The sequence below is a fragment of the Oryzias latipes genome, chromosome 23, assembly GCF_053564925.1.
Source record: "Oryzias latipes strain Hd-rR chromosome 23, Olatipes_Hd-rR_3.1".
NCBI classification, from domain to species: domain Eukaryota; kingdom Metazoa; phylum Chordata; class Actinopteri; order Beloniformes; family Adrianichthyidae; genus Oryzias; species Oryzias latipes.
The window spans coordinates 17,474,488-17,489,164 of NC_136259.1; the positions used below are offsets into that span (position 1 = coordinate 17,474,488).

General features: G+C 37.4%; 1 protein-coding gene across 3 annotated transcripts in view; it reads right to left on the reverse strand.

Moving 5' to 3' along the window:
* Positions 1-14,677, reverse strand: part of plxna4 (plexin A4) — a 259,710-nt gene that overhangs the window by 77,844 nt on the left and 167,189 nt on the right. For all 3 annotated transcript variants that reach the window (XM_078942272.1, XM_023952327.2, XM_023952326.2), the window contains one exon: positions 5,380-5,480. In XM_078942272.1, the coding sequence (XP_078798398.1) occupies positions 5,380-5,480 (101 nt within the window). The remainder of the gene's footprint in view (positions 1-5,379; positions 5,481-14,677) is intronic.

Genomic DNA, 14,677 nt, shown 5'->3' on the forward strand with positions numbered 1-14,677 from the left:
TCTAACTGTTTTTATTTCTACACAGAAGACCCCTTTTGTATATGTAATCTGTCAGGGTCCTTTACTTGAAGCTTTCTTCCGATTGACAATTTTTGTTTCATCTAGAGTGCAAAAGAAATTTTTAAAAAAAGGGAATAATAAAAAGAAGGAGGTTGAGATGAGTCAAAACTTTCCTTTTACTTGCTTAACTAGAATGGCATTAGCATACATTGTGGATGTCTGACAGCATGACTAGACCAAGACAGTTTAGTTGACAGGTGTGCCTCCAGGTCTACATGAATGGTGTCAGAGCTCACTGGAGAACTTGGAAATCCCTTGAATGATTTCAAGAGTTTTTAGAATTGACATCTAATGGTATAAGTTTCATTATAAATGTACAGAAAAACATTAGAAAATAACTTTTTTCTAAAAACTGTTATATTTTTAATACGGCCATTGGTCATGAAGGACAATTTGACTGCAATTGGAGGAGCATACACAGAAATGCAAACAGGTGCACCATCCACTCTTGTTGATTTCCTCTCCTGTAATATTGATTACCTTCCTCTTCTTGGTCTGGTATTCCCTTTAACAGGTTCTCTCTCACAAATCTATAGAGTAAATAAAAGCAACGCCGATAGCTGAGAGAATGGGGGCTACGTGTGTATGTGCATGAGAGGAAAAGCGATAATAAAAGAGAGAGACCAAGAGAGAAAGCAAGCTGTTTTTCCCCTCAGAGCAGTGAGGAGAATTCAAGGTTGATTGGAACAACAAACTATGTGGACGGGCACTATGGAGGAGGAACTGCTCCCTATCCTTCCTTACAACTATTCATTCCAGCTCAGAGCAAGTATGAGAGTCTGTCTGTGTTATGGTCGCTTCTCCCATGTGGTTTTTAAAAGGCTTTGTGTACACCTTTGGTCTTTTAGTCATTGTTAAAACTTGTGTTGACCTTGACAAGGCCAGAAAAACACATCTAAATTGGCTTCAAACAAACAAAAAACAATGCTGTCCTTCATAGTTTTTAACATTATTTCACTTTTTTTGAAAATCACTTGTTAATTTTCGTCTCACTTTTGTGTTCGATAACTATTCTGTTCAAATATCACAGTCTTCTTAAACACTCAATGAAAATTGTGTTTTTAACATGTTCTACTAGTACTAGTTCCACTAGTTTTAATAAACTTTTGCTGTTCTATACAAACCGTCCTAGAACACAGCAGGGTTTTTTTGTTTTGTTATTTTGGCTAAAAACGACAAAATTATAATAAAAAAAAGCCCACTGGAAACCCTTTGTAAAGTAGCTCAAAAGATGATGGGAGTGGGTCTTTAAAATATCTCAGAACCAGAGGGATGCAGATTGTCATAAACTTACAGATTTTGTTTTATTGTTTTACTAAAATGCAACACAGGGATATTGTGAAGTGTCCACTAGCTAAAACGTGTGTTTATTTTTGACCAAGTCCTTTAGTTAGTTCGTTAATTAAGTAAATCAGGAGTGTTGTGTGACAGAAAAGTGTCAGCAAGACTCAAAGGAAAGGTGTACAAGACAGTGGTGAGACCAGCTCTGCTCTATGGGTTAGAGACGGTAGCAGTGAGACAGAGACAAGAGGCTGAGATGGAGGTAGCGGAGATGAAGATGTTGAGGTTCTCCTTGGGAGTGACCAGGATAGACAGGATAAGGAACGAGTACATCAGAGGGACGGCTCATGTTGCCTGTGTTAGCGACAAAGTCAGAGAAGCCAGACTGAGATGGTTTGGACATGTTCAGAGGAGGGACAGTGGATATATTGGTAGAAGGATGTTGGAGATGGAGCTGCCTGGCAGGAGGGCAAGAGGACGGCCAAAGAGGAGATATATGGATGTCTTAACAGAGGACATGAAGTTGGCTAATGTTAGGGTAGAAGATGTCCATGATAGAGTGAGGTGGAAGAGGATGATTCGCTGTGGCGACCCCTGATGGGAAAAGCCGAAAGAGAAAGAAGTTAATTAAGTAAATCCTACTAAGAAACCACTGAAACTTTAAAGTTATGGTAGTATGTACCATTTGTAAAATATAAATCCAAAAAAGAAGTCATCTCTCATTGAGAAGCTGACTGTAAACACTGTCATTGTTTTGCTAAAACTTAGAGACATTGAAAAAGGCTGTTGAAACTGTTTGCACTTTACCTGTTGTTTTGGTGGCTATTTGAAGCTTGAAGGTTACCCTAAAACTGAAAACAAAAATAATTCTGAACCGGGACTGTTTAAAATGTTGACTGTTTATAGGAAAGATGATAAGATGAAGATGTGGTCAATAAATCTTGTTGGTTTGTGAGTTTTATCCACAGTGTGTGTCATTGTGCAACAAGGGGTGTCCAGTAGACAGTGCTGATGTGCAGGTGAACACTCACAAATCATTCACATCTTCACTTGTACACAGCAAACCCATAAATCTATTTTTCTGCCCTTGTGTTCATCAATCATCTCAACACTTGACATCTACTAAAGGGGCATTTTGGCAATTTTCTCTCTTTCTCTGAGATCTATTCATGTTTTAGTGCATTGACAGAAAATCTCAAGCAGGAATGGCTTGTGTGAGAGTAAACCTGCCCTTCTGTGCATTTGTGTTAAGACTGAAATAAGTCAAGGGCAAGCATTTCTATCAGGTTAAGTGTGACAACCCAATCTGTAGCTACCCATTTGCTCTGACTGTGAGAATGTCAAGAGCAACTGTTTATTTGTATACATGCCCACTTACATACACACTTTACCAAATCAGTTCAGCCTAAATTCAAAACGCACTTTAAAACAAATTACCTTTGTGAAAACGGTCTAATCTTTTGGCCTGGTCTAATGCAAACATAAATATATTGTTTTGTTTTTATTAAACTTTTCATTCCGTTAGATTTAAATCCTTGAACGTATTGTCCCAATGGAACATTCATTGCCTATTTACCCCTTAAGAATTCAAAATGAACAATTATTATTTGTCATATTTTCAGGTTTTGGTTCTTAGAATTTACTAACATTTATTAAGCCTCCAAATATGGTTTTGTTCTTCGTTTGTCTTTGTCCCATCTACACTCTGCCTACATAGATAGTTCCATTTCATTTTCTTCCAAAGCACTTTTGTCCCTTTCAGACTTTTCCACCCCTTTGTGTCCTCTCTATGCCAGCATGAATAAGGATATAAAATGTTGTTTCGCTACAATATTCAAGTTGAAAATTATTTTTGAACGGCTGTGGAGCAAACTAATCTGGCACCCACAAATAGGTTTTCACAAAACTAGACTATAGCTTCTCATGGGGAAATCTTTGAGTTTAAAGTTGTAGTAGGTTTTAGAAATTAATTCTAACTAATTTCTAAGGAAAACAAACATCTATGAGCTAAGAACAAGAATGAACTCATGGTGCTACCAATCACTTGTTTTCAAACCAAAAATTATGCATATTACCCATTCCTACTATATTACCATCAATGTTTACAGCAGACACATTACAACTTTGCTACCAAAAATTGCATGTGATATTACATTAATGATTTTTACTTTATTCTGACAATTAGTTCGTACACTCATTTGTACTAAGCCACTAGCTCAACATAAGTAGACTTTATATAACCAATATAATCAGAGTAGAAAAGGGTGCTACTGACTGGTAAGATTTTTTTTTTATCTTTATGAAAGAAAAAATAATCTGGAAAAAAAACATTTATAAAGAACTGAGATTATAGATTTACACTTAAATGTATATCTTTTTTTTAAATCAAAAGCTATTTTAAAATCAAAAGGACAGAAAGAGGAAAGGATGACAGTCACGGTGTAGATCCTACAACCTGTCGAATTGCTTTCCACAAAAATAGAAACAAAATTATGAACAACACCCTGAAAGTCTACAGTAGTGCTTAACACAATCTTGGAAGTTCATGCAAGTCTCAGTGCCTCCATTGGGGTCTTGTTTCAAGGCCTACACAACACTAGTGGTTCAGTCTGGGAAAATATCTAGACATAATGGTGGCAAAAGGCCAAGTCCAGGAAAGCAACCCGAGGTCAGGATAGTGTAGAAGTATGCCTGAATGGTCAAGGGCTTTAGAGAATAGTGTGTCAAACAGGTGGTGGTGGGGGTTGCTGGAAGGAGAACTAACTATCCAAACACATATTCCCCAGAAATGTCTGTATGGGTAAAAGAGTTGGGGAACAGCAGAGAAATAAACAGAGCCAGTCAAAAGTTTTCGAACATCCCAATTATCCAAGTTATGTTTTCCAGTTAAAAGTAGTAGAGTTGTATAAAAGGCTTGAAATGGTTTAAAACAAAGTTGTGAATTGCCAGGAATTAGAATATAAAGTTGAGGTTATTTAAAACTGAAGAACTTTGAACAGCTCGAATTGAACAGCAAAATTTAGCTATTTTTTTCCAATAAATGCAAAGAAAGTCAAGGTGTCAGTGATTAAAGCTTCTCTGACGATAAAAAGGCACTTAGACTAGAAGAAACTGTGACAGGAAGAGGTGTGGAAGACCAAAGCTGCGACTGAGAACAAGTTTCTGAGAGTTAAATACTGCATAAGGGGATCACAGGACAACTTCTTCAAGCTCAGCTTCACTGCTGTCTTTGAAAGCCAGTTTCAGTATTAACTGTAAATTGAGGACTTCTATGTTGAGAATTGGCATTATCAGTTGCAGTAAGAAAGGCTAAGATAGCTTGTCTAGGCCAAGAAACACTGACAACAGGAAGATGCAGAATCTTTATAAAAGAAAAAGACTGGCTTAATATTATGCAACATCAACTGTTAAACATGGAAATAGAAGTGTGATGGTTTGGGGCTCATTGGTGAATCCAGGACTGGCATCCTGTACAGCTTCAGAGACACCTTGAACATTCACACAGCATTCTGCAGTGCCATGCGGTTCCCACTTGTGTAAAATTTTGGTCAGGGGTTTGTTTATTCATTAGGGAAATAATGACCCAAAAGATAAAGCAAAACTATACTTGAACTACCTGAAGACAAAAGAGCTAGGTGGTAAACTTAATGAAAGTATCCAGGGTTGAACCACAATGAGCCCCTTTGGATGAACTGGACAGATGAGTGAAAAACCAAGAAACTACCAAACCTTGATGGAAATTTTTGCAGGAGACTTCAAACACAATTCTGAAAAACATTCAATTATAAAAAGAATGTAGCAATTGTGTTTAGCTGTTATTTTTGTAAAAAGTGCCTTCTTTTAACAATTACAATTACATTTTGATCAATAATTTGGTTCCAGGAATTCTTTTTTGCTACTCTGGTTGTTCATTTGTATTATCATTTCATTTTAGAGATCAACGAGCCAGTACTCATTAAAAAACTTTAAAGTTTGGGGCATTTTAAAACTTTTGACAGGCACTGTAAATCTGTTCTATCTCAAAACGATTGTACTCACATGTTATGTAGGACACACCAGCCACAGTGAGGATCTCCTGATCCAAGACATTCACTGCAGGTTGAGTATTGTCCACAGGCCTCCACAGGTACTCTTGACAGCTGTGAAAAAATATGCAGAAACCTTAAACCAATGTGGAACGCATAGCTGACCTTCAAGATTAATGGAAGTAAGAGAAACTTTATGAAGAGAATCCAGTCTGGACAAGTCTTTTTGAACAACTAAAATAAATAGAGGGAGGGGGGATCTACAGTCGTATGTTTTACACTGATAAACATGTCCTGTATAATTTAGTTCTAGCATTATTGCTTGCAAAAATAATTATTAGCCTAGATTTATAAAACCATTAGTTAGGTGAAAAAGTATTTAATAAATCAAACTAAGAAGGCTGGAAACTTTAACCATTTAAATGAATTTCTTGCTTTCAATTTCTGTCAGAACTAATCAAGCAGAAGTGAATGAATATTATGTAGTATCATGGTTGGTTTTGCTGAAAATTTTACAGCTAAAGAGTTTGCATCTTTTTGCCAATCGAAGCAGCTCCATATTAGGAACTTGGCCACGGGGGAACAGTAGTCCATCTATGATGATATATTGCCCTGCCAACTAAAACTGGCAATGACTGGCACTGATTGGCATGAGTTTTGAGTGACCAAGCACATGGGGCAAAAGGGAGGTGGATCTCAGCTGCACCCTACCCCTTACTGTCACTATGGTAACTGCATGCCGCAATAATAAGAGCAGTTGGCACTTTTGATTAATGAGCTGTCATTGGTGGATGAATGCTTTCACTCAAGCTGCTTCTTGACAGCCAGGGACAGAGGAAGCCGAAATCATCAGTGAGGGACTGATATGACCAGGTTAAAGGGGGATGATGGCTTTTTGTTTGTTTGCATGCAAATGTCTGCACGCTTAGTGCATGATTAGGAAGTTCATCTTTTAGGGGAAGAAACTCCAAAATGATTTGCATACATTAGAGCATAAAATTGACATACACAATGAAGTACATAAATAAAAAGACACATGCAGAGTAAAAAAACAAGAACTAGGAAAAAGAAATCTTCGTACATGTTTCTGATTTGAAAACAATTTTAAAATGTAGTTACCTTACTACATTTTGAGGGGACACAGGTTGTTTTTTAAGACGGAAAAAGACAAATAACTAAGCCATGTACTGATGGGCCAGATAAAAAGTGGCATTTTGAGCATGCCTTTTTTCTGCTGGTAATTCTGAAACTCAGTCCGGCAATAACTGCTGTTCTCTCTGTTGATTCAATAGACACTCATTAACTGATCAGAATGCTTTTTTTCTTCCTTTTTGATAAATAAAGAAGCAAGTTTGAAATCAACTGAATTAGAAATATCTAAATAGTGTAAGTACACTGAAAGCATGCCACTGCAACACATTGCTGCTTCTTTTAGACTTCTACATTTGAGTGAATTCACAAATGTCCCTGCAAGTACTATAAATAGTATGCTGAGATATGTATGCACAAACACTGCAGAGTCACACACAACTGAATGAATTCAGAGGGGGAGTATCTCGTTGTCAAAGTCAAGAGGAATTGTGCATGCTATTACAGATTAGAGACAATGCAGGTGCATCTGTTCAGATTGTGTGTGTGCTTTGGTGGAAAAACTCAAAGTGTCTTTGCCCTCCCTGCTGTGTAGAGGCATATTTGCATCGGGTAGATAAAGAGAATGAGTTTGAGATGGAATCAGGCAGATAATGGAGAACTGATGTGCATATGTGATCTAACTCTTTACTAATCTGCATTTCCCTGTGCATCCCTTCTGTCCCTGTCACTTTTCCTCAGGCCTGATCCTCCAAAAACACTGACCACGGCTACGTCATTCAACCAACCAGATAACTTCCAAGTCCCTGCAAAGAAATTGTGCTAGAATTACCAATAAGCAGCTATTCTTGAATGAACAACACATGTTGTTTTTCTGTAAGTTGAAGACCCATCAACCTAATTTTTTGAGCTATTTGAAAGCGTTCCCAGTGGTCTTTTAATGAAGATTATGCAGATTTTAGCTATAGTCAGAAATCTGTCTTTTTTTAGGACATTGTTTTTTTAAACAGTGCACTGTGTTATGTGTCCTGATTGGCTGTTGATCTTGTCAATCACCCTCTTTGGTTCCGTGTTTCATGTACAGATATGCAGAACTTTTAGGCTGCCAGAGTTGCATAAATCTTCAATCGCCAGCAGATCTTTGTTTTCCTTCTGTAATCCTAGACTTATTTTTCTACGAAGGTTTGAACTTTGAGAGTTTAACCAAGAGAGAAAAGGGGGAAATGTTCATGTCTGTTTGAGAAAAGTTCATAAATGGTGTAGTGAGGGGTTTTACAGCCATAAACATCTGTATGCCACAATCTTTAAAGGCTACTTATGAAACCTATCTGCAAGAAAAGCTGTGGTTCAGAAAGTGAAGATATTTAAATTTTGTCCTGGACCTCTGGCATTGAACAACCCCTGCCTCCCCGTCCCCTCACTGTTGCTGAGAGCTCTCTTTTTAAATGCTCTCAAGCTAGCTTACAGCCCCTTACCACCCCAATTACCGGTGCAACGAAAATGCACAATTGGATCTAGTTGTCTTCAAGCGGATGCATCAGAATGGAGTAGAGCAGGGAGGATCTGGTTCACTCAGCGTATTTTCTGTCCCAAAAAAGCTCTTTCTCCATCTGCATTTTTGCTCCTGATTCACAACGACTTGAATAAAGAAATACTCAGGAATGCAATTTTCGGCTTAATTTTCTTCATATATGCCCTTTATCTTCAGAAAATACCACAAAAACAAGAAACACAATTTTCATGGGAGAGGGTTTTTACAGTACAATGATTTCTATGTAGGCACATAAGTCTACTAAATGAAGCCACATCTTCATACTTTATGCCTTCACATACAATCAGTGAAGCATAAGCTGATATGCACATTAACCACCTAAAAATGAATTAAAAAACTTAAATAAAGATTCTAGAACACTGGGGTCTCCTGATGCCTATTGAGGACTCAGATGCCTGGATTTGCAGAAATTCTTTTGTCAACAGATAAAACCCCAAGCGAGCAAAGACAAACACACACCAAACTCAGAGACCATTGGGTGCCAATATTAAGGCATCTCTTCCAGAGCATAGATCCTGATATCTTTCATTCTCCATCTGTTTCTGTCTGTCCGTCCCTGTCACTCAAACTCTCTGAGGTGTGTGAGATCATACATTCATCATCTCTCAAAAGCCTTGGTTCTCTATCCGCCACACAGACACACGCTCACACTTTAGCAGGCAACACTTTTGTCTCCTCTTTTATCACAAAATAGAAGGATTTGGTGGCTAAACGACCCAATGCACCTCTTGTCCCTCTCATCTCGATATCACATTCATTTCATGCTATCTTCTTCGTGGGCTTTGCCAGCAAGGAGACCATTATGACACAATGTCTCTTCACTATGACTGCACTATCATATCAGCAGGGATAAATACAAAAGATGGGGTGCATGGTATTGATAATTCCCCCCTGTTTCAGGTGAGTAAATGACAGCCATTACATCCAGCACTCTCCATCCTTTCTCAATAGGTAGAGATGGCGGATGCTGAATGTAATCATGCTTTTAAAAAAGGTAGAGATCACAGAGGTACTTGATGCTTTAATGTGTGGGGAGAAGGATGAAGACACACTTGATCATTTGCTATAGAGGCACAATAGCATAAAATTATACTGTACTAAAGTGTGCATAGCTGATGCATTACAAGGGCAGAAAAGTACCAAAAGTTCTGCCTAAAATACACATGCAAGATATAAGACCATATTTAATGATATACAGATTAAATTGATCATAATTTCTACTTCTTTCCTATGTATCTTCATTTCTCCATACATACTAAAATGCCAAAGGCAATCGAGCCATTCAACGCTGGGAATGGAATAATTTATTTATCACCCCACAGTCTTATTCTTAACTAATTTCTCTCTTTAGCTCTTCTTATTGTCCTCTTTTCCTGCAGTTCCATTTGAAATTATGTAGAGCTCATCTCAACTAAACTGCACCAATCCAAATGAACATATAAAGGAGTTTGCATTGATAGTCCAATCCCACATTACAGACACAATGGCACAGTCAGTCTCTTGTGCTCTCAGATCAGTACTCCTTTTAACTTTTTTTTCCAATCAATATTTATTTTTTGTCAAATGTGTGCTATATTTTAACATACAGCACAGATGAAATTACTGTCCTCTAAGAGCCTGATGCAAAAATGGAGATAAATAAACAATAAAAAGATAGGTGAAAAAAGTGAATTTAAATCATTGGTCAAAAAGTGGAAACAGTAAAAAGTTAGTCAAATGCATGAAATAAGTGGGGAGTGACAGTCAGCTTATTAAGATAGGTTTGCAAGTATTAGCTCATCAATAAACTGCTGTTACCTCAACTGATCTGAAACAGACACTAATCTATGAATATCCATTTCTTTTATTTCTTTTTTTCAATATTCATTTTTTAACACTCATCCTTATAGCTAAAACTCTTCCAAGTACTGTTTTCAAAAAAAAGGAAACAATTATTTCATGTAGCATTATATTTAAAATAGAAAATAAAATGTATTCACAAATTTAGTAAACGTTGCAATAAAAGCATAAAGAAGTGCCCAACCTTTCTGCGCTTATGCCTATTATGACAAAAATTGTCATCTTTTCTTTTTAGATGGTAAACACACAAGAGGAAAAAAGGAGAAAAAGTAAAAACAAATACATACATTTTTATTCTTCTCGTGTTTTATATATTTATTATGTTTTCAGTTTTAAAACATAATACAAACAAATTTAAAAACCAGTCCCCCACCCCTCCTGCTGTCAGTTGCATATACACCAATATCAATTTAGTAAAGAAAATATAAGGAAATTTGATAAGCTGAACTATACATAAAAATATATAATCGACAGATCTCTTAATAAATTTCAACTTCTCCTTGCATTGTACTAATTTCTCCTTTTGACCGTACCAAGCATCTGTGCAAGCGAATGCTTAGAACATAATGTGAAGATCTCACGTTGGCGCACACAGAAAGCATGGACGCTAATTCTGCACAGCCTGCATCGTCATGCCCTGGGGCCTAGCTAGAGTAAAAATAACATCTATATCATACAGACTGAGTGCACAGCTTGGACTGCAACCAACTGCCTGAAGCTGTCAAATATGCTGAGTGTTGAATCACATGAATTACTATTTTAATGTCGGCCCATTATTAAGAATCATGATCTTTTAAAAAATGACAGTTACACAGGTCTGGGAAAATAAATTAAGAAATACAGGTAGAGACAGGAAGAGTGGGGGGAAAGAGGTTCAAACATTACCTCTTATGAACCCCCACTTCACACAAAGCTCGTCTTACATGTCTTACTTGTCAGAGTCAAATGCATTCAGCATATCTATTCACCTGGCTTGTTAGACCGCAATAACCCCACAGCTAATCTGAGCCACATAATATGCACATCTGAACACCTACATGACTTGAAGCTGCACACTGGAGGGGGGAGGAGGCCACACACTCTGAAGGATGTTATTAAAAGATTCACCCTGACATGAATTGAAGATGCTGGCACTGACCATCTTGGAAAAGATGTGAGGAAGCAATACGTCCACCAATTGGACTGCTGAAACAGGTGTAGGGGTGTGTTATTAAAAAAACTTTTTTTTAATACAACGAGGGAACCGTTTTTTTGGGATTTAAACCTCTTTGGAAAATGCATGGTAAAATAAAATTACTGATCCACTGAACACGAGCTGGCAGCACAGGTCCATTAGCTTTACTTAAACCAATTGAAATAGCATCCCAGCTTTTAATAATATACTGTTCTGTTTTTTATTCATTTAAGTCCCACTCTAATCATCTTTTGATCTATTGTAAAAGTGTTCCTGGAGGTCTTTTAATTATGATTAAGCCGTTTTTAGCCAAAATTTGGAACGCTGTCATTTCTAGGACAGAGTGGAAGGAGTTTCATTGGCGCAGATAAAGCCTTCCACCCTTCCCATCATCCCTTTGTGTACACTCTCTCTCACTACCTTACCACCCGAACCTTACTTTACCAGTGCAACAAAAATGCACCGGTACAATGCACTGAGCAATATTGGAGTTATCCAGCTATGCAATTTTGAGAAAAATGCCAGCTCGGACAAGGAAAAAGAAGACGTACATGGATGTAGCGGCTTATAAGTGGATGCATCAGAATGGAGTGGAGCAAGGAGCTTGTGGCTTGCCATTGTAGGTTCCACGTCACACCTACAAGCTTTTTCCAGTAAGATTTTTTTGCCTGTTCCTAATTCACAATGATGTAAATAAAGAAATACTCAGACATGCAATTATAAGCTTAATTTTATTCATACATGTCCTACGTCAAGAGAAAAATGCCACAACCACATGTTAAAACACCAAAACACAATTTTCATTGGAGAAGCAAGTATAAATCCAGTTGTTATGGCATGTTTGACAACATTTTTGTCTAAAATTTTATGCTTTATAATTTACCAAATCCAACTAAAGTCAGATTATACATAAAGTACAGCTAGTGTCTAGTAATAATTTTTATTACGTTTTAAGATTTCTTTTATTCAATTTTTGCCTATTGGTGTAATTTCCTAAATAAAAAATACATTACTCTATTGTGAAGTTCTAATTTATTATTATTATTTTTACCTTTTTAAAAAATATCAATAGAGGAAACTAACCTGGATGTTGAAATGTATTCATCAATTATTTACATCACTCTGATCACCTATTGTCATCAGTGTGTGATTTCTTCCATCACTGCTTTTACAGGTGATGAGATGATCCAATACTGATCCAGTATTGACACTGACCTATTTCTACTGCCCATATGTGGCTAACACATGAACCAGTGTTAACAGCACAGGAACACAGTCGTGGACTTTGGTATCAGCTCATTTTAATAGTGTGATTGACCTGCCCTTATCACTCAAACTGCAACCTTAATATCCATAATCACAGCCCATTCTATAATACGACTGCCCTCTTTATGCCAGAACATCTATTTAACACACTAATGGGATGTCTTTTGTGTGAGTGTTCACATGTGTGTGACAGTGAAAAGAAGACGAAGAGAAATATCTCATTAGAGAACAACCAATCACTGGATTAATGAGAAAGTAGGAGTGACAGATCATTTTGTTAAGAAAAAACGAGCCAGAAGGAATAGAGAACTGCGGTTTAACAAAATAAGAACAGGAATTCAGAGGATACTTAAAAAAGAGAATGAAAGGTATAAAAAAAAAGGGGTAAGATGAAAAGAGGAGCCAGAAAACACAAAAGGCTGAGTCCTCATTTACTTCACAAATCCTCTTAGAATGGAAAAAGGATTGTAGGAACACAACTGGATAACCCGGGAAGAAAAACAAACGGCACAAAGGCAACAGTGACAGGACGGGGGATAGAAACAAGAAAGGAGGATACAAGTACGGTGGGAACAATAAGGTTTGAACAAAATACAGTGAAAGCGATGGAATTAAATTTTACAGTTAACAATGCTGAATGAGAATGTGCGCTTTGTTAATGTTTGGCTTATTTCCTTCTCTCGTGAATTGATGGCACATACAGGCAGGGTAGAGGACCTAACATGATTACAAATCCCTGCAAAAGTGTTAAGCCTTCTCTGCTGAAGCATTGCGCTGGTTCTTGAATAAAGTAAATTATTGATATTTCATTTTTCCTATCTGTCATAGCTGTTAGATGGGCAGAATATATTATGTATTATGGTGTAGCAGTCTTACAAAATGCTGAAAACACCTTTGCAAATTTAGATCAGAAAAAAAGGCACCTTTTTTATTATATTTCTTGAAAATGCTTATTACATTTCCAGTAATCTTTTCAATATGCAGGCAAAGAAAATCAAGCCATATGTCAAGTTTGTCTAAGTCTATCTTACTTATAGGTGACAAGGGAAAGAATTTAAATTACGGGCAATTTGAAAAAATACTTGTATATCTGTATACAAAGAACACACATCCACACACAAAGAAAATCCATAATGTAGCTCAGTTTGCCTTATTAATCCCTACATGCTTCTCTCCTCACATAATTGCCTTTGATTTCTCTTTTTATAGTGTCCACTTCCCAGAAGATCCGCTTCTGTGCTCCAACATCTCTGCCCCACCTTCAGTTTGGTAGCAGACACACAAAACGAACCCCAGCTTCACCAAGCTGAGCATTTCAAGTCTAAGAAAAGCACTGATAGAACTGTATTGACCAACTGTGCTCTCAGCCTCCTGTCGCGGGCACCCTTGCCTCTCTCTTTTTTGACCCCTCTGTATTTCTTTCTCGTTCAAAATATCACACTCTCTCTGCAAGTGTCTAGGTCCCAGGCCCCAGAAACAGCAGGTGGTCTTTTTCTATCGACCAACTCAGGCAGCTTTAATGGCTTTTAGTACTGCTGGGAATTTGGAATGAGCATGTGAGAGCGAGATTCTATTCTAAACTAGTACAACGATCCAGGAAGCAGTCCACCTAATCCCATTTCTAGTGGGATTGCCATTGCATGGTCTTTGAACTTGGCCAAGAGGTTAATGAAAAGCAAACAATTATTACAAAACAAAAATGTATCTTTAATCAATAGGGATGTAAAGGGCACTCTGATCAACTTTTGATCATTTTTAAACCGTTTCCAGTGGCCTTTCAATTACAGTATGTCTATGATTTTTTGAGCCAAAATCAAGAACCCAGTGTCATTTTCTAGGACATAGTTTTTGCAGAGCGGCAGTAGTTCATTAGAAATGTCCCTCTGATTTGTGGGTAGAAACATTGGCAGACCCCTTCCCCCTTCCCCTTCCCTCATAACTAAGAGCTATCAGTTTACATATTCTCCCACTAGCTTACAGCCTGTGACACCCCCAACCTAACATTAGCAGAGCAACAAAAAAGGGGACCAATATTGGAGCTATCCAGACGTACAGTTTTGAGTCAGATACCAGCTCAGCTAAGGAAAGCAGATGCATCACAATGGAGCAGAGAAGTGAGTTTGTGGCCCGGCCAGTGGGTTTTCTAGATCACAAATAAGCTCTTTTTTAGCTATGTTTTTTTTTCTTTCAATGAAAATGTAAAAGTTTTACATTACAGACAGACAAATTTAGCTGAACAGAAAAAACTTTTAGGAAAAAATTCAAGCTTGTAAGATTGTGGAGAGACTGCTCATCAATGCAGACTACAGAGTTTCTCTTTTTTTACATTTTTGGTTGTTAGTGTACCTTGGGATTTTCAAGGAAAAAGTGAACCTCGGCTCAAAAAAGGTT